The 21,296-nt window shown below is 35.3% G+C and overlaps 1 protein-coding gene across 4 annotated transcripts in view; it reads left to right on the forward strand.

Annotated features, from left to right (window-relative positions):
* Positions 1-21,296, forward strand: part of USH2A (usherin) — a 391,511-nt gene that overhangs the window by 197,057 nt on the left and 173,158 nt on the right. For all 4 annotated transcript variants that reach the window (XM_064414216.1, XM_064414218.1, XM_064414217.1 and 1 more), the window contains 5 exons: positions 5,195-5,354; positions 5,841-6,012; positions 10,128-10,275; positions 17,081-17,232; positions 20,986-21,148. In XM_064414216.1, the coding sequence (XP_064270286.1) occupies positions 5,195-5,354; positions 5,841-6,012; positions 10,128-10,275; positions 17,081-17,232; positions 20,986-21,148 (795 nt within the window). The remainder of the gene's footprint in view (positions 1-5,194; positions 5,355-5,840; positions 6,013-10,127; positions 10,276-17,080; positions 17,233-20,985; positions 21,149-21,296) is intronic.

Below are 21,296 nucleotides of genomic sequence, written 5' to 3' on the forward strand. Positions count from 1 at the left end.
TGCTTGTATTACTTGCATTTGTTTTTAATGGCTTCACAAAATTATTTAAATTTTGTCACTCTGCAACATTACCGAATCACATAATCATTTTTAGTTATTAATAAATATGTTAGAATTTGCTGCTGTCTTGAAAGATAGATGTTTTCTTCAATTAAAGGGCCAGTTGTACATGTGGAAGGCCATCCATTGCCAATTTACGCCATTAGATACATGAGCACTTCCTTTGTCTTGATTGAGTTGCCTGAAATACCTAAGGAGTGTCATTTGTGACACGTTGTTTTTTTCTGAAATATTTTCCGAGAAGTGATGAGTGTGGTGTGGGGTTTGCAAATCTATGAAATGATGCAGCATTAGTATTATACCCTTCCAGAGAAAGTTGTATATTAGTGATGGCTCTTTGAGAGTCAATATAATTAAGTGATTGGTGCTTTATAAATAGAAGAGCATATACTGTACTAAAAGTTGAATAGGAGTTGTTGCTTGCTTCCAGGAAATGGTGGAAGGCAGAGAAGTACTAGTGATGTCTGATGGAGCAAGCCTGATAATGTGATCTTGACACTTAGTATATGAATTAGATGTTTGGGATTTTTTGGTGGTGTACAAAATCAGAAGGGGACATGGTTGTATTTGCTGGTGAAGATTTATGGTCCCAAGGATTTTATCTTCTAATTAAATATTAAGTTACTATGAATTAATATAACAGATTGTGGGAAAAAAGGATGAGAGAACAGAGTAAGGAGGTGAGTAATGAGCTGAAGTGTTTGTATAGTGTACCTACATAAACTATGTGGTGATTGGAATTCTTTGGCAGTTTTTCATGTTCGAACTCTCTCAGCAGGTTTTTGTTGTTGTGCTGCTAACAATCCCTTGCTACAATTTTGGTAGATAATTTTCCTTTGAATATAGCAATAGGATAACTACTGTCTCAATTATTTTCCTGAGAAACCATGGGAGGTTCCTTGCCCAAGTCATATGAATGCTTACCAAGGCAGCACGTTGTCATTTCTGGTCCTTACAGTAGCTGCCTGAAACAAGGGAGAGTGGAAATAGGGAGGAAGAGGGGAACAAGAAGGGTGTGTGGCTCTCTTGCAGTAAATCTGAGTATAATAAGAGTGTTAAGATAGTTACAGATCAAATAAAATATTGCAGCTATTACTACTGTGTTATTTTTGAATATGTATATTTTTTGTCCCATTCTGACAACTAAATGGGAAAGCTTATGTTTTGTTAAATCTTTCATTTCAGTTGGGTTTTTGTTTTTGGGGTTTTTCTGACTGTACCAATTATGTTTTTATACTTTTTTTTAGTAACATCTCTCAAATCCCATGCTAAAAGTGGCACTGTAGTGTTGCATATTATCTTTCAATGACTACCCATTAAATTTGATCAAAGCAAGTGAGTGTTCTTATTGACCATGCAAACGGGGTCATTCTTTATTCTTTCTGTCTCATGCATCGATTGTGCTCTCAGGACTTATGCAGGTAGTTATTAGAAACTGGAGGGATACCAACCACTATAGTTGGTTAGTGTGGGAAGTTCCAACCACCCCACATATCTAATAATTGTAGTGGTATGCAAATATTGATTTTACTACAGTTCAGAATTCTCTTGCTGATGTGTGAGTTAGAAAATTATTTAGTTTTTTTGTGTTGCCTCTGAGGTCAGAGAGATAAAAAGGCAGGTTGATCCTTCCTCTCCCTCTGCTCCACCTTTTTCTTTGGGGAAAGTAAGTAATGGGTTTAAAACAGATATGTGGGATTTTATTTTAGTTTTCATCCTTTGTTCTGTTTTATCACAAAAAATGCAAAATTATTTTTCTGTCTACCTTCCACTTTAATAAGATGACTTGAGGGAATCCTGAACCCTCAAAAAAGGATATTTTTATTTCTCTTTTTGTGCTTTTTGGTCTTCTGAGTCTAGAAATTAGAACAGAACCAAATCCTGAATTTAGGGTTTATTTCATCAGTGAAGTTCTGTAATTTCTAGGCTTAGCTTTATATTGGTAAGAAATAAGTGTTTTCAGTGAGTAGTAATTGGAATACTGGAATAAGAAATATTTCGTCTTTAAATTAAAATCAGGTAACTGGAATTATGGAACAGATTGTGATATAACCTGATCAAGCAAATTTTTAAGAAAAAAAATTCAGGTTTTGCTGTGGGTTTAAATGGAGTAATTGCGTCCTTACTGAGTTGGTCTTGTAAATTGAGATCAATGAAATTCATCCAGCAACAACATAAAATCAATTGTAAAATAACAAATAATTCACACCCTATATTGTAAATTATACTTTGTTTGACATTAGTCACTGCATTTTCCATGCACTGGGGTGCATTTTCTTTTAACACATTTCCACATAATGCTTGTGGATCTGTTTCTAATGTGTTTGAGAGCGATCTGTTTTTCATGTCCACAATTGCCTACATTTGATCTTATGCAAATTATGCAATCAAGCAAATAGAAAGCAAGGCATTGTTGCTAGAAGACCTTGACAAACAGTGGCTTTGTAGTTTTAAGAACCTCCTCCCTCTTTCAAATTCATGTTTGAATCCAGTGATCCATTATGAAACACTTTGAACTTGAAATAGGAAAATATCTCCCAAATTAGGTTGTATTGAATAATTATAGTGATTATGATGTAATATGATTTTATTGTTCAGTTTGTCAGTTTCTGCTTCTAACCTCTTAGAAATATTGCCTTCCCTATATTTGCTGGCTCATCCAAACTTTGAAGTCTATGGAGAGATTTTAATGATGGCAAAGCTCCTACCTTGAATGACATTGCTAAGCTTTGAATTTCTTTGTTTTCTTCTCCTGCTTACACAAACGAAAATTTTCTTTTTAGCCTTTATCCTACCTAAATCTTTGAGATTCCATTGAATCTTTCTATTTAGTAGTAAAAAATACTTTGGTGTTAGTAAATCAAGATAAGCAATAAAGATTTTCTTTTGAATCTGGTGACATACTGCTTTTTAAATATATTTTATTTTTCAGCTATTTTTAAAACTCTCTTATCCTTTCCTCCCCTTTCAGTATGTTTATCATCTGATCTCAAATGATCTCTATGCTCATATGTGCTGTATTTCCATTCCTTGCTGTTATTTTTTTTAAACCTTACATGTTTCCCTGTCTTTTCTTGCTTTTTCCATTATTGGTACAGAGACACATAAGGTACCTTGTAGTCAGTTGTTTTTTCAAGGAGGAAAATAAAGCATTTCCCCATCTTCCATTCTCTTACTCTTCAAAAAATTTCTAACCTCTTCAAATTACACAAGGTATTTCAACAAATGTATGCCTGCCAGTAATCTCATCAGCTACAGTCTGCATCAAACCCCACACTTACAGGGAAAAGAGTGCTCCACCACAAACAAATGGAAAAGGAGAAATCAACTTTTTCTTTTCCCTTCCCTTGGGTTATATTCACTCTTCTTGGTGAAGCCCTACCACATATTTTCAACTTTGAGAGAAGAATGCATAATCAATATCCAGGAGGTTATGAATTATACAGATTCCATTAATTGCTTTCATCTATTCATTTTAGGATTGCTGAAAGTAAAATCCTTCTGGTCACTTGTTTGCCCACCCACAACATGGAATATGTAATACTTGTGTCACAGACTTTGAGCTCCATCTGCATTTTCTGTGGCTTCTCTTATGGCAGCTGCAGAGAATAAGGGACCCAGGAAGGTGTACAATAATGAAAGCAATGCAGCCAGTGCAGTACACGGAGTTTCTCTGCATGCTGAGCCAGCTTGAGCACCTGCTCTGGAGTGTGCTTTCCCCCTCTCACTGACTTAAGCACTGCTTAACCCTGGTAGAATCAGTCCCATTATGTTGATTAAACATGTCACTGTTATAGGCATTCACTTGATGATTTTTTTAGCGGCAGCATTTTTTTTTTTAACTCACACTTTGCCATGTGCTCCATGGAACAATAACACTGTGTGATACAGTATTTTCAATAAAAATGCACAAGTTCATTCTCTCCTTACACAGAGTGGAGCAAATCAGAAGTTTCATTCCTGCAGGGACTGAAGGTGTTATATGAGTGGAAAACTAATGAGGGAGAAGTTGGGTCTGCAACAGTTTTGCTTTGGTGATGTCTTTGTCATCCAACCAGAATTCTTAAATTTGTGCTCAAAAGCATGTTGTAAAAAATATAGTTTGATACTATTGGGTTCTGAAAGCACTACTATTTATTGTGTCTTACAAAAACACAAGGATTTTCTGACATATTGAAAATGTGTGTCTATTGAATAAACATTCTACCTGTATACCTTATGCTGTTGCCAACACCTCAACTGTAAATTCCTTCTTAAAAGGAAAATTTGATTGTTTAAGTCTAAGATTTGTATTTTAATGAAAAAAGATAATGGAAAATACTAGAAAATTATGTCTGCATTACTTTTATACTACAATTTTTCTATCAAACATTCCTTTATTAGTATAAGGAAGAGTAGATGATCTTTTAGAATATTTATTCAGCAAAAATGATACATTTTATTCACCATTTTCTGCAGTAATTGAAACTCAAGATAACTTCAAAATTAATAACTATTGAACATTTGTTTTCCTGTAGCATTAGATGGGTTGTCTTTACTGAAATATGTTTTATGAGTGTTTGGTGTTCATGCAGCCAAACAGGCAAAGAGAGAAGGGATCAGTATGAGTGGTTGCAACAATAAGCTTCCTTTGTGTTTATGCTTGTAGGGAAATCTGCACGGAGCGAATTGTTGTATGTATCGATGCTTGTCATTCTTGTTTCATACAGCACATTTGAAATATATATATAATGCAGCTGTGTTAATGAACCTGTACTTGTTTTTCCATTAATTTAATCTGATTTGATTTAATAATCTCAAAGGTGTTCATTTACCACTGTAGCAAATTGATGTAGTATGTAGCACCTGAAAATCTATTTTTTTTTGGTTGGTTGCTGTACATTCAGGTGTAAATGGAGTACACTGGGGTTATCTCAGACAAAACACACCTCACAGATCTATGGGTAGTCAAAATTCGCAGTTGTCTGCTACTAAAAAACCAGTACCTATTCATTCCTCTGGGGCAAACCTGAAACATTTAGGAGACACTGGTCCCTTTTTCTCTTGATTTTCTAACTTACTCATGTCTGAAAGCTATAGGAAAACAAGTTAAAATGGATACACCATGTAAATTCGTATTCTTTTTTTGCCCTAGATTTGGCAGTTTTCACACCGCACCAGTTCCTGCTCACTGCGTGCACGCTTGCTGGCTGTGCAAACAGTTCCCAGGTCACCTTGTTTACAGCACAGCTGCCACCATCTCACGTAGATGCCCCGGTTCTGACAGTTTTGGATTCTAGAACAATATATGTACAGTAAGTAAGGATTTCTTATTTCCTGACAACACAATAGTGCATCAGTTTATTCAAGAATTCCAGTGAGTTCAATCAGGGGAAGGGTTTGTGACATAAAATTAAATTTATTATGATTAAATGCATAGAAGTGATTAGTTTAGTGGTTCTGTGAACCTTCTGATTATCACTTGCCAACTTAATTTCCATTTTGTCTTTACGCAATCAGTATAACCTACATATGGGCATAGCCTCTGCAAACTTCAGTGCAGGAAATGTTCTGGTGATATGCCCCTTTTGTAGCCCCTGCTTTGTGTGTAATCATTTATCTACTGAGTACAAATACTGCATTAGAGGTATGGCTTAGATTTATTTTTATGATTGCACAACTGGGTTTTCAAATTCTCAAAATAAACCTCATGAAGTCCTCTAAACAAAGCCTTACATTTTTTAGCATGGTCTGAATCTTTATTTGGTCTGATCTTAATTATATTTTGCTTTTATTTGCAGATGGAAAGAACCAGTGGAAGTAAATGGAATCCTAGATCGATATATAATTTATATGGCCACCAATGAGCAGAATTTTACGAAGTGGAATGTAATCTATAACAGCACAGAACTTTTTCTGGATTTTACTATTCCGCAGCTTTTCCCGGGTACTGAATACCTCATAAAACTAGCTGTAAGTTTTAAAGATGTGTAGTAGAGGTGTAAAATGGTGAAAATGATTCTGACTTTGTTAGCATCTTAATATTTAATGGTTCTTGTGTCCACTTTGTTTAACCTCTTCTTTTTGAAGCTAAGGTGGGTGAGCCATCCTGAACAAAAGTAGGTTTTTTTGTTTCAAAACAGATTCATAAAAATGTGTATGTAATTTAAATACAGGTTTTCTTCAAGGATAAGTTGGATAACTAATAAAGAATTGAGCAGAAATATATGAAACGCTTTTAAAATGTTTCCTTGGACATAACTTACAAGAAAACATTGAACGTTTTTAAAAGTGTCAACCTTTCATATTTTGTACCATGGTAATTTGTTCTTTCATCTTAAAATTTGTGTGTAGAAGGAAATAACAGAGAAGAAGAGTTCAGTGTAGAGAAGCAGTTTGTGTATTCAAAACATTTTAAAAGGCATTAGTGTTTTCATTGCATGTCTTTATCATTGGTTTTCTTTTGTGATGAAATAGAACAGCTTCTTCACTAACAAAGCTGAAAATATGTAGATAAAAGGAGGGGATTGTCCCTTGTTTTAAGCACACTGTTCATTTTATAACAATACCTATATAAGGATATTTGCTTTGATAAATGCCATAGAAAAATATTCTGCTCTTGATTATGAATAAATTTACATTTATGTAGACTGGATATGCATTCATTTTTTCTTAACATGCTCTTGAATGTTCTAAATATTATACCACAAAAAACAATCTACCTTCAGGTAATGATAAGGATCTGACTTGAACCTGAAAAAAACAAGGATATTCAGTCTAATTAAAGCTTAGATTCATGTTGAAATTCATTCATTTGTGCCTAGATATTTCAGTGTAGTAAATTGTTTAGCATATATAATAGCGCCATGTCCAAAACTAAGACACTGCTTCAACAAGCATTTTATGCCTTGGTTTTTTATTTATTCTCTACGAAAGAATTTGTGCTGTCCTTCACTGTGCCACAGCTCTTTGCTCCTGCCCAGCTTCTGTGATGGGAGCACAAGGAGAGAGCATGAGGGAAGAATTAACAGCTACAATCTGGAGAGCACCTGGGACTGCTTCTTTTGGTGACTCTGCCTTGGGATACAGGAGGAGGTGTTGTGTGGGTGTTGGTTTTGCTTCATCAGCGTGTGCAGATTTCCTAGAAGTTACCAAATCAATTTTTAGGAACCTTTTGCTCTTTATATTTTATTTCACATTTCTTTGTAAATTTTTTATCTCCCTTAATATTTGCATTTAATCAGAAAGTAGGAAAAGATAATTTCTTCTAGTGACAAAGATAACCAGATTTACCTGAATAAAATGCAGTGGTCTGTGATAGGTGAGTTAGAAGATCTAAATGTCCTTGCAGCTTTGAAAATGATAAAAGCACATGAAAAGCTCAATATCTTTGAGGTGTGGTAGCTTTCTTAAAACATTTGGGTCCATCATATGTAGAACAAGTTAGACTGGTTTGAGAGGAATGTACTATTACAGGTTTACAAGTCATGAGGATTAAACATGGCCAAGTGTATACTGTATGAAAGGAAAAACTCCAAACATAAAAAAAGACCAACAAAAACCAAATCCACAAAAAAATCATATCAAGCATACACACCTGGAAAAAAAATTAAACATTTAGTGTTTCATATATTATTTAACTGAATTTCAATAAAACTTAAGAATAAAAATACCCCAAACAACCATCAACAGTGGAAGATGTAACTAAATAGTTACTTTTTTTTTTTTAGAATAAAATATTTCTATCAGCTAGAACCTTTTCTTTTCCTTGTTTCATGGTTACTATTAACTTTGGTTTGTATCCATTCAAAAATTGAGTTTGGTTTCTGTGTTAGTAAAAATTGCAGCTTGAGCGCAGGAATCAGGATCCTCACAAGCAGAACTTTCAGCACCTCACAGGTTGTTACCTTTAACTTTTATATGACAGGTTAATGTTACTACATTGAAGAGAGTTGGAAAATGTTTATTTTTGCATGCTGTTACAAGTTTTCAGAATTGATTAGTGCCATTTAAATGCAGCAATTTTGTTCATAAATGAGCACAACAGGTTTTGTAAGCAAATCTAATGCTTCTTTCATAAAGTCAGCCAAGAAGACTGACTTTGCTTGGTAGGATCACGTCTCCATGGTATAGTGGAAAGAAACTTGCTTTTCTTCTGTTCATGCTCTAAGCTGGGTGAGTGTGAGCCAGGCCAGTCTGAAAGCAAATGGAAAGTTGAAAGGCTGCCTTTAGCAGCCAGGGTGTCACTCTTCTTTGTACGACTGAATTGCTTTTGTGATTGAACTGTTAAGCCAATATCTCCTCAGGACACTGCAGTGTGGGTAAACTGGCTCAGGTCCTGGGTGGAGTGTTGTTATGTGGTGTCATCAAACCAAAGATGTGGTTTGCATCTGTCCTTTGGCTGTCCAGTTCCTGTGGTATTTTTGAAAATTTCACCTGAAATCTGTTTCTCAGAGTGACAAAATGGGAACTCAGTCTGGGTGGAGGTTTTCATGGCTTTGAGCATCACTGGATGGGATTACCAGATGTCCAGTCCATTTGGAAACCCTGATCTAAAATCCCACTACCTAAAATGCAGATGAACTCTCTTTTGCTGGTTTTCATTAGAAGAACCAGAAACTTCAAGTCCCAAATTTCAGAGATAGAAAAATTGAGCTGCATGAAATTCAAGAAATAAATGAATGGAAAGGCTGCTGTTACCAAGCCCTTAAATGAAATGCTCTCCACTGCTGAAGTAGGCCTGGTGGAAATTAATTAGCAAGTCAGTAAGGAATAAATGAGAAGGAGGCCTTCCAGAACTGCTCTTTCTGTCTTCTTCATGAAGCCAGTGGAAGTGGAATCATTCCAAGATTATTCTGCTTCTCCTGGAAGGATAATTTTCTTAAATATTTTACTTACCAAAATGCTGGTGGTTACCTGAGCATCCATCTAAACTGACACCATTTTTTGGGTTTTTTTAATATACATTATCATGTTCAGAGTAATTTTTCGGACATTCCCAAAACTGAGGTTGCATTCTTTCATCTTTACTTGGTAGTTCAAGCTGAACGTGGAGTCATTCTTTAGTTGTATTGGGAATGTAATTTCTAGTTATATCAAAACAATATGTATTGAAAGAGCCTCTCATTTACAAACAATGCTTATTTTTTACCCTTGGGGTCAGTATACAGTTTTGGAGGGCATAGGGAATATGTTTGACAGCTCTCTGATTTGAAAAACAATGGGAAATGGGAAACTGAAGCTAATCCTTTCAACTAAAATATAATAGATTGAGAGAAACATTTTATTCCTGGAGATCTGGAGAGAAAGGTTATTTGTGTGCTGATGATCCACTTGTCCACTTAGTACATGGACAACTTAGAAAAACACAGATAATCCTATAAGTTTTATGTAAGTGTATGTCCAAATGTAAATATTAGTTGAATTCACTTTTTGATTAGTTTTATTATTAAACAAAACTCCAAAAATAAACAATAACCTAACACAAAAATCTTTAAATCCGTATCAATATATATATTTTTGTATGTTTTTTAACATGTGTAGTCTTGTCGTCAGCATTAGTGCAAATAATTGGCAAAGCATCACATGGACCATAGCTGTGTGCATGTAAAACTTTAAAAGCCTGTTATATGGTGTGATATGCACTTTTACCAGCACATTTTATTTTTCATTTCCCAAACAAAATATAAAAATTGTGTGGTTAACATTTTGTTCTCTGGCAACTGAAAGGCAAATTATTTTACTTTATGTTCCATAAGCAGGTAGTAATAACAACTAACACACACTGGTTTATATGGGGTGTTTTTTCACTATTGTAATTGCACATGCTCTGGATGCTGTTCCGAAGTAGAGAAGACTGTTTTAGCTATAGTATGCCTAAAAACGAAGTATCATGAGTTATTTTACATCCTCTCATTATTTATGAAAAGAGGTAAACAAATCTATGCTGAGAAAAGGGTCTTACGTGAGAATCACAGGCTACACCAAGTTTGGATGTGGAAGAATAATGAGACTTAGGCAAAAAAAAATTGCTAAAATTATTGGTACTACATTGAAAGGTGTTTATTTGTTGTGATTAATATTTTAAGGCTTGCACTGGAGGTGGGTGTTCTATGAGCGAAGCCAGCGCGGCTATAACAGATGAGAGTACGCCCGAAGGGGTTCCTGCTCCAAAAGCCCAGTCATATGCATCTGACTCCTTTAACATCTCCTGGACTAAGCCTGAGTATCCGAATGGTAAGTGAACTCTTTTAGCCTCAAGTTAAAAAGATGATTAGTAAAGGTAAATTAATATTCTAAATGGCAGCTTATATGTGGTGCTTAATTTTTAATGATCATTTTAGCACATAAAATACCTGAGATAGTATCATTGTCTGCAGCTGGGAGATTGTGGTTTTCAGCCCAACATGCAGTTTCAGTAGCTCAAAAGTGCTCCCTTTTGATAGTTCTTGTGTACTGCATCTCATTGTTCAATGTTTTCCAGGACAACTGAGCCGAGGAATAGGCGTTCTTGAAGAATATCAGTCTAGGATGTTAATTTCACCCTCCAATAAAACATTAATTTCTTTTACATTAATTGATAGGTAATAATAATAATTATATTTGTGTTCTGCATACTCATTATATCGTTTTACATTTCTGTGACTGTGAAAGTTAAACAATATACTTTCTTTTGTTTAGAAATGTTTTCCATTTTGAAACATCCATGTGTAAAACTTTTAGACAAATGTTACTTTTCTATTGGGGTTGCATGGTATCATTTACATTGAAATTCACTGATTTTAGCAGTTTAAATCACTGCTACACGCATGATAATAAAATCAGAGTGATGCTATGTAGGAATCACTGAATTTGAAGTATCATAAATGTTTTTCTTTATTGGGTCATGATATTATTTCAATATATAGAATTATTGTTCTCAGTGGTTTCACATTAATATAATTTTTTCCTGCAAGTTTTTTCCCCAGTTTCAGTTGTGATAAAGCACATCCTACTTCTTCAACTTCACTAAAGACATTTTAAATTATTCCCCCAAAAGTCGTGATTGTATTCTGTAAGGTCTTACATTAAATTTAGAAAGAAGTAAGAATATGTCACCTGTTAAATAATGAATTTGATAATTTATGGCTATTTGTATGGAAGTCACTGTGGAAGATTTTGCTTCCTAACACCTTAGAAACTTTCTAATCCTGTTTCTGAAATCTCACCAGCATGTGTGGCAAAGGCAAGAAGGCAGGAGAATAGGGAAGGGGAAGGGGTGGGAGGGGAGGAAATGGTGAAGAAGGTCATGTATGTGGCTTAGTGCTAAAGTCTGAATTATTTTCCCTGAAATAGGCATTTTTTTATGGTTAGTCTCAGGACCTGATCCTCTTATCCTTGCATTGTAGAAAAAAACCCAAACAGTTTAGAGAGTGGTTTAACTAATCAAATAAATATCAATGTATATGTCTACATGCATAATTGTACATGCATATCAACAGCACAAGATAAAGACTTAGAGTTTAAGAAATAAGTTTTGGCAAGCTTCTTTTAAAACAGCTAAAATCTGGGATGCATGACTAAATTTGGAAATTGTAGCTTGTTAATACAGCATTTACTATATACAGCTTGGCTCTCCTTTTAACTACAATAAACAACTTGCTAGGGAACCACTGAAGGTGTTGGTGCACCCTCAGCAAGTGCAGATGTTTCCAAATTGGGTGGGAGTGCAGGGCAGGAAGGCTCTGCAGAGGGCCTTGGGTAGGCTGGATGTCTGGGCTGAGGCCAATGGTGTGAGGTTCAACAAGGCCCACTCTGGATGCTGCCCTTGGGTCACACAACACCAGGCAGTGCCACAAGCTGGAAAGCTGCTGAGTGGAAAAGCACCTGGGGGTGCTGGTCAACAGTGGCTGAACTGCAAGAGCCAGTGTGTGCCCAGGTGGTCAAGAAAGCCAATGGCATCCTGGCCTGGATCATCAATAGTGAGGGCAGCAGGACCAGAGTGATGATTGTTCTCCTATACTCAGCTGGTGAGGCCACACCTCCAATCCTGTCTTTAGTCGCAGACCTCTCACTATAAAAAAAGGCATTGAAGTTCTCAGCTGAGTCTAGAGAAGGGTAATAGGGCTGGGAAAGATCCTAGAGCACAAGTCAGATGAGGAGCAGCTGAGGGAGCTGGGGGTGTTTAGACTGGAAAAAAAGGAGGCTGGGGGGAGATCATATCCCTCTCTACAAGTGCCTGAAAAGAGGGTGTAGCCAAGTGGGGGTCAGTCTCTTCTCCCAAGTAACAAGCCTTAGGACAAGAGGAAATGGCCTCAAGCTTGCCACCAAGGTTCAGATTGTGTATAAGGAAAAATTCCTTCATGGAAAGGGTTCCCGAGCATTGGAACAGGCTGCCAGTTGAGTCACCATCCCTGAAGATATTTAGAAAATGCAAAGATGTGGCACTCTGGGACATGGTTTAGTGGTGAATTTAACAGTGCTGGGTTAACAGTTGGACTCAATGATATTCAAGGTCCTTTCCAACATAAATTATTCTGTGATTTATCTAATAACATCTTTTCTCATTCTCCAATTTTCTATTTCCATTCTTTCCCTGTTTTCTTGAAAAGACTTTTTAAAAAACCCAACAGCAAATAAGCACTAAAAGTTTTGACTTAGCAAGTGCTTAATCAGGAAGGTTCACATTGCTCAGTGACTTTGTTTTGCTCATTCTCAACACATATTTTGGTCTGCCTTTTGGCCACATCATTTATAACAGCTGTGTCAGTGTTTTAAAACTGTGTAAGAGGCTGAAAAATATCATAGTTGAGAAGAACAAAATTTGAGAAAGACCAGCAGAAGGTACTTAGCTACTTTCCCTAAAACTTTCTTTCTTCAGCATTCTACTGGTGCATTCTTGATTTTTCTGTATTTTTTTCCAAAAGCTTAGAAACTGTTTCCTGCTTTGAACTGAGTTGATTCAAACCTGGTGTGTTTCAGGCTGCTAAGCAGTGCTTTTCAAAAATACTGAGCTTGGCTTTGTTTCAGGTGGAAACCTCAGAATTGCAAGGATTTGCATATCACAGATTGTCATCTCCTTACTAGATCTCTGGGGCCATTCCTTTCTCTCCTGCCTCCTTTCGTTTGCTACTGCTTGACAGATGATACTGTTTATTTCCATGGGCTGAGGAGGCTTATCAGCTTCTAATGGGTGTGTGGGCTGGCTGGGGTTTGGACAGCACAGACTTTGCTATGCCCTCATGATATATATGGGGTCCAGCTGCTTGCCATGAATTAGAAAAAAGTTAGAGATGGCAAAAAGGATTAAAGGCTACATGGCTTCTTCATAAAGATGGCACAATGAGTGGAAACAACCTTTGGGCACAGGAGCACCTAGGCCCATGTTGTCCAGATGTAAATAACGAACTTCAGAGCTACAAATTTTATTGAATTTAAGGCTTATTTACATTATATAGAGGGGAAAAATATTTCATATAAAAATAGGAAGTTATACACGTAATTCTCTGTTGAAAGTTGCTTCAGAAATATCATTTATGTATCAAGTAGAAAATAGACTTTTGGAAGGTGGCCTGTTGAATGTATTTGAAATATCGACATTTTATTTTGTCTTATTTTCAATCCAACAAAAAAATGGTTGATGGGACATGGCCCGGATTCTGCAACTCTACATATATCTGTCACATATGTTTGTAGATAGTAGATAGCATAGGCAATATTGATAATTTAGATGAGGGCAATGTATGGAGAGGCTTGTGAAATCATGTGTCATCAGATATTCTGCTTTGACCTTTCATTATTCTAGTGGCCTTAACAAGCAATGATCTCTTTGTCAGAGCACATCCATTATAATCTTGCCATATAGTTCGAGATCTGCTTTTTTAAAATCCTTAAAAATGTTCCACTGAAAATTTTCCTTTTCAATTTTCAAGACTTCACTTTGTGATCACGTTGTAGATAAAATCAAGTCTAAATCAGGACTGTATCTTCCAAAGCCATGTGGAATTTTAATGGAAAATATTTGGTACAGTAAAAACTGATTTATAAAATTATTCCGTTAACTAAGCCAGTACTTGCTCTTGTAAATCCTTGTGCTTATGAGAGCCAACTGGTGTTTGTAGTCAGTGAAATTGATGTAGGTAAAAGTATGTTTGCTTAAGATTTGACCTGTAGATTGCACCTTAAGAGTAAAGTGCTTGTATTACTTTGGATTGAAAACCTCTTTAGTATCTTGAATATCACTGACACATTATATGGCCTCACCCAGAGAGGGGAAAGGAGGAAGAAGAAGATGACTTTATAGCTTTCTTCAGTTTAAGTTTAATTTGCATTCTTGGATTTCTTTTAGAAGGTGAAACATAACTGTACATACTAGAGACAATAGAGATTTTGCCTTCAGTGAAATCAAGATTTGACCTAGATGCCTAGACTTCATAATTATGAAGAGACTGCATCTTTTCATATTGACCACATGTTTATCAGGAAGCCTTGTAAATCACAAAAATGTCCTATAGTCTTAAATATTTTATGCATGGTAAACTTCAGAAGTATCTAGCAAGTCTCAAGAGTTTGTTAACTTTGGGCCAACTTTAAACTTTTTTTGTATGTTTTGGAAGCCTATACTGGTGAAATAGGGCGGTAGAGTACTTATCCCTGGTAAAAATAGCTATCGCCTAATTTAGAAAAATGGCTTCATATCTCAAAAATGGATTATTAGCCCTTTTCTTCTGAAATGCACTTTTTTTCTTTCTTTTCGTACTGTAGTTTTCTCCATCAGTGTCCTACAAGACAAAGGCAGAAGTAAAATCAAGAGGTAATGGATCAGATTTTTAGGGACGATTGTTCTCTGACAGTACAGGGAGAACTAACAAAAGTTGACAGAGTTGAGCAGCAAGCTGCTCCTCAAGTGGGGATGCTGCACAGTGCTGTGGCTGTAGGAACTCTCTAGAACTTTGATGCCAAGTGACCTGATTATGATTCATGCTGTTACCCTAAGTATCAAAGGAATTCATAATGATTCATTAGACACTGATCTGGGCTCTCTGGTGACCAGTGACAGGACCCAAGGGAATGGCCTGAAGCTGTCTCACGGGAGGTTTAGGTTGGATATCAGGAAAAGGTTCCTTGCCCAGAGATTGGTTGGGCACTGGAACAGCTCCCCAGGGCAGTGGTCACAGCACCAGCCTGACAGAGTTCAGGAAGTGTTTGGACAATGCTCTCAGGCACATGGTGTGACTCTTGGGGGTGTCCTGTGCAGGGCCAGGGACTGGACTTTGGTGATCCTTGTTGGCCACTTCCAGCACAGGTAATTCTGTGATTCTATTGTATGATACTTTAAAGGGGTTAGTGCTACAGGGATAGTGGGTGGTTAGAGTTATCTCAGTGTTTGACATTTTTTCGCTGTAAAACACATCCTTAATGCCAGCATTCGCGTTTTTTCTCTGAGATAAGCAAAATACTTTAAAGTATATACACATATGTAAAAAAATTGTTAATTTAATATAGGAAAAATATCAACCGTTCATGTTACTACTTCACAAGCAACTAGACACAGAACCACAAGGGATTTTTGCTTTAGGAAGCCTGTCAAATGTGGTAAGATTGATAGTGTGAGATTTTTCAGGACCTCCTCCTACACACATCTCTGTGTGTAGCTGTCTGAGTTGAGTTTAGCCTCTCACTTTTCTAGAAGAGAAAAGAATTGAGGAGCATGTGAATCACTTCACCATACTCAGCTCTTAAGCATATAAATATTTTGAAGTAAAATTCTTCAAATCTCAGCTGAAACAGTTGTGTGTACACTTTTATTTATAATGCAGTTCTCCATTTTGTGGAGGGGAAAATATTTTTTCAATTTCACATCGAATCTTCCTCAATGTAGTTTCAAAAAATTAATTTTTAAGGGAAGGCACGGTGAACTGAGCTATAGTTTTACAATAGAATTTGTCTTTTATAATGGAAGGATTAGAAGGCATCCTCTGAACTGAAATCCCTTCAAATGAGTCCTATAACTTTGCATTTATTTGCTTCAAGATTTCTCATTGAAATAACTTTTGAAAAGGGAGATTATTCAGAAGTGAGAAAGATGGCAGAATAGACTTGAGAAAAAGTACTCCTTTGCTCAGTTCAAAAGTCTAAGCAAATCTGTAAAACTAAGTCTTTAGTTCATTAAATTCAAAACACTGTAAAAGATTTGTTATCCTACCATGTACCTCTGGAAGAACAAAGTTTTAGAATTCCTTATAATTGCAATAAGCAATCACTTGCAATTTTAGTTAGTATTAGCCAGTTATACTAGAAGGACCATTCTTTCCTCTGTCTAGAAATCTTGCTAATGTGTGAGTTTCCAAATATGTTTTATTTCTGTAGGTTGAAGAGGCAAGGGGTAGTTTACTTCAGGAATTTTTCTACAGCATATTGAAAAGGAAACAGTAATCATTACTCTTTTGTGATTTCATTAAGAAAAGTGGGTAAAATTTTCCAACCACCCCACTCCTACCCAAATTAATGAAGTATGGAGTTTGTTGGCAGAGTGCTGAAAATCTGAAGTAATTGTCATAAAGAATGAGTATGAAAAAGGTGTTTTGTGTGATAAAATTACTTGTTACTGATTCATTGTATTTCTAGTACTGCTCTGAGTTGTCTTTCCGCATTTCAATTATTTTGGAGATTTTATTTCTAAGTCTGAAGCTGTTAAAACATGAGATGTTTTTTGTATTGTTTGAAAAGCCATATGCAGAGTAGACTGTAAACCAGAATTGCCTCAGTTTCCCTCATTCCAAGGTGGTGTTGGCTGCCACTCAGAAACAAGTTTGTTAAGGGGTAATCTTTGGAATAGTGTAATTTTTTAAAGAGATACAGTGTGCTTGTGAGATTTTCAACATTTAAAGATAGGAGAGTGTGTTTCTTTTGAGTTTTACCTGCTCAGTTATGCTAAATATAGTATCTGCTCAATTGTAAACAGTTTGAAATACTACTACTACTCTCTTGGTGTCTGTAGCATTAGTTTTCTTCTAAATTCTGTAGCTTTTTGGTTACTGACTGCTCTCACATTGTTTTATAGGTGTTATTACTAGCTATGGATTGTACATGGATGGTGTTCTGCTGCAAAATTCATCACAGCTAAGTTGTTATGCTTATGGGCTTGCTCCTTGGAGTCTGCATTCCTTCAGAGTCCAGGCATGTACTGCAAAAGGTTGTGCTTTAGGTCCACTGGTGAGTACCTTAATTTACATTCTGGGAATGTAATAAATGTCAGATGACAGTGAATATCAGAGTAAATGGTGATGATTCACTCTGGGCAGTACTAACCCATCTGGCAAAATGTGACATTTAAAAAAAAAAATCGTGTTTAAGAGCTGCTAAAGATTCAATAGGTCATTGTTAGGCACCATTCCAAAGTAGAACATAGGTATAGTGAAGGAAGACAAAAACAGAGGCTGAAACACACATTATTGAAATTAAATGGAGTTAATATGTTTAAAAGGTGCAGGTGTGCTTTAACCAGATTTACAAGGATGTGCATAAAGAAAGAGTTACTGTTCCAGTAATGAGCAAATTTCTAGCTGCTGGACCGAGAGGACTAAAGTTAATTTGAGAATTGCAGAAGCCAGAAGTGGCAACAGGAGCAAGGAAAATATGGTAATTCATAAATCTTTTAAATGCAAGTATGTGATAAAAATATTATACTGGACAGATTTTAGCAGTCTTGTGTAGCACCCCATTTTTTCAGGATATTGTGAGAATATAGGAATGTTAAATTTGACAAATTTGTGAAAAACAGACCTCCTGAGGCTTTTTTATTTTCTTAAAGGCTTTTGGACATATAGCTGAACTGATAAATCTAGTAAGATTTCATAGTATAGCTGATGAATAACTAGAATCATATCTACTGTGCTTGGTTTTGTTTTCAAGCATAATTGAGAAATAGGCCTGTGTTTATTCTGGGATTTAAGTTTTTGTTTAATTCAGCTTTATTTTTAGGCTTCTAAATTTGGTAAAAAAAAGGGGGGAAGAAAAAGAGATTTGGGAGGGTTTTGTAGTTTTCTTTCTATTTTTTCTATCATAATTTATTTTTTATCAGGAAAGAACTTCCAGGTTTTATTTTTATGATGTAATTTGTTAGTCACATTTTCAATATTATTTCCAAGATTGCTTTCATTCAAATGCCAGTAATGTTTTCTCTCTGCAGAAGACAACTGGACTTTATAACCATTAAACATATTATTGCTTCCTCTACTTTGAAGAATATTTACTCTTAAAAGCTTGAATGGCTCTTTGCCAGTATTTCTTGTACATTTTTTACAACTTCACATATACCCCAAAAGCAAACCTTGTTTTAAGGTACTTGATGTGCAATAAAAAAAAAAATAAATAATAAAAATAAATAATAAAAAAGAAATCTGTTGTGTCGGTAGTGATGCTTAAGACAACTCATTACCAAACTTTGCATATAGATGAAATATGTAAGATTTCATTACTACTGTCCTATCAAATAGGCGTCAAAAGGACAAAAGAGAACACCAGTGGTTACAGTTTAAAAAATATTTTTAGTAGTCTTTTTTGACTACTCCACTGAACTACAGACTCGTAAATTGACTTTTGGAACAATTCAAAGGGATTGCTGTAGCTGATACTTATCTGCATCCCATGATCAGTACACAAACTATTTTCCAGAGCCAGTGATCCATCTCTAATCACAGGAATTGAAGTACATCTTGATTTAGGCTTGCCTAAGTGCTGCCAGGAAATTAAAGCACTGGATCTTCATTCAATTTTTTTTTTTTTAATTTCATATCAATTACAGAGTAAATCCAACACTTAAAAAAAGAAGAAAAAAAAAAGAGAGAAACCTAATGTTTTGCCGTTTTGCCTCTGCTCTAAATAGTATGGGAAACATTTCCCAGCAGTAAACTGATATGCTTCCAGCTATTTTTGTTGCTGATCTTGTGCTTAATGTGCCCTAATCGATCAAGGAACATCATGTGACATTCCCCTAAATATGGAATTTGTCCACCTTATATTCCTGAAGGTGGCTCTGAAGATCTTAATTAATTATGAGAGCATTAGCTGTTATTCTGTTTCAAAAACTTGGTTTTGATCAGCTTAGGTAGTTTTTGTTTGACTTTTTTCTGTGACCATGATTTTTTTAAAGTGAGATGCAAATTGTTAAGTAAATTAAGAAAAGCTGCATTTTAATGTCTTCCTATTACACCCAAGATACTTTTTGTCTGTTGTAATTGTTTGGGTGTTTTGTCCCTAAAGAGGAGAAAAAAATGGCTTATTAAGAGCTAGTGTAACCTGTAATAGATTCTTTGAGAATTAAAGAGAGCTTAAAGAGAACTCAAATTATGCTAGTTTTGAAATGTATAAGCTCTTGTAAATGTCTTATAAATAAATGGAAATGTTCAACACTGAATATTTCTCATCTCAACTCACAGCTATTAAATTTAAATTTCAGGGTTTTAGTAATATGTATGGGAATACTTTTCCCAATATTATTATGCCTATTCTTTGATTTGGTGTCACTTATATGATAGCAGAGTCTTTGTTTATTAAGTTATTAGTAAATATGTCTGAAAATACCACGGGGTGGTGTAAAATAATATTTAGATAAGTATGAAAAAGATTTTTTTGTGCCATATGTTTATATAGCCCATCATAAAGAAAAAGCTAAAGGCATAATATAGCTGTTGCAACTGTTTAGGACGTGATACAGATTGCTGCAAATTTATATTATTTAAAGATTTTTTTCAATCTTCCTCAATAGAAAAACATAATCGTTGTTAATTTCTTCACGTTTTTCATGTTTCTGATTGGAGCACCTGCATTTAGGAGCACTTTACTGGAAATTGCTTTGTTTAGAAAGCACAGTTTAGTCAAATCCTTACATAAGGATGTTTTTGACTAAAATACCCAAATAATCGATGTGGCAGTGATCCGATAAATCTATGAAGTACTTGTTTATCTTTAAGCATGTACTTTATCCTGTTGGCTTTACTGCAACTTATCACTTACTTTCAGTATGAGAAAGTGTATAAATAGAGAAGCACATATGGAGGTATTGATGCATATGGCACTTGTAAACAATAAGTTGTCCAATCTTTATATCTGAAAAGTACAACATTCATGTTTCAAGGACAGAGAAAATATGTTTGGTTATTTAACAGAGCAGGTGTGGCAGATTAAAAATAGCATTTATTAGCACTACCATGAACCTGCAGCTGAGAGGCACGTAGAGAGGTGTGAAACCATCTCATACGTTAGAAAGCACCAAATAAATAATGTAGGAGAAACAAAATTGTCGCCATAAATAACATAATAACAAATTAGTTTATTCCATAGCACTGTTTACGACAAGTTATGAAATTTCAGTAGTAAATATCTGGAATATTGAATAAGTATGCATTTAGTTCTATTACAATACTTTCATATTCAGTATATTATCTAGCTCTTTTATATTTTATTTTCTTATAAAGATTTACTTTTTATTGCAACTTAATTTTATTAGGTGAATGTGGAAGTTAATTTAGGGAGCAGCCAATATTCCAGAAAGGAATTTTTGTCTGTCAAATATCTGTAATAATTTACTACAGTGTTTAAATGCCTGTTCCTTGCAGTTGCTTTTTAAATGCCAAAAGAGAAAGTTGTGTAGTCTTCTATTACGGTTTCCTTTCCTTACACTGATATTGTACTTCCACATGAGGTGCACTGGTGTTTGAAAAAAACACTTTCATTCTTTTCCAGTATTTGTTTCTGTTCCTTACAGTAGTCTCTATTTAAAGTAGATTAGTAGCTGGACATCTTCAAACAAATGTAGATGAAAGGACAGCAACAGGCTTAAGAATTAGGATGCTGACAGTGTTAGTTACTTTTTCTTAATTAAGAAATACCTTTTCATAAATTTTGCATCTCTCATTCCTCCTCTGTGACTATGGCACCAAATTCCATCTCCTGTTGAATTTACAGGTTGAAGCTCGGACCATGGAAGCTGCCCCTGAGGGAATGGTTGATGTATTTACTACTGCTGATGGGTCCAAAGAAGTTCAGTTAAAATGGCTTGCACCAAATAAACCTAATGGAAAACTGACATACACCGTCCATGTCACTGGTCTGTTCTATGCTGATCAAGGTATAATTTTCCCTTCATAATGTCTAATGATAACATTGATATTTCATTAATTTAAAAAAATCCTTTAGCACTAATTTTTTCTACTATTTTGTTTTTCCCTGTGCCACTGATTATTCTAGAATTATCAATTTTTATTCTTCAAGAACTG

The sequence above is a fragment of the Passer domesticus genome, chromosome 3 (genome assembly GCF_036417665.1).
Source record: "Passer domesticus isolate bPasDom1 chromosome 3, bPasDom1.hap1, whole genome shotgun sequence".
Taxonomy (NCBI): Eukaryota; Metazoa; Chordata; class Aves; order Passeriformes; family Passeridae; genus Passer; species Passer domesticus.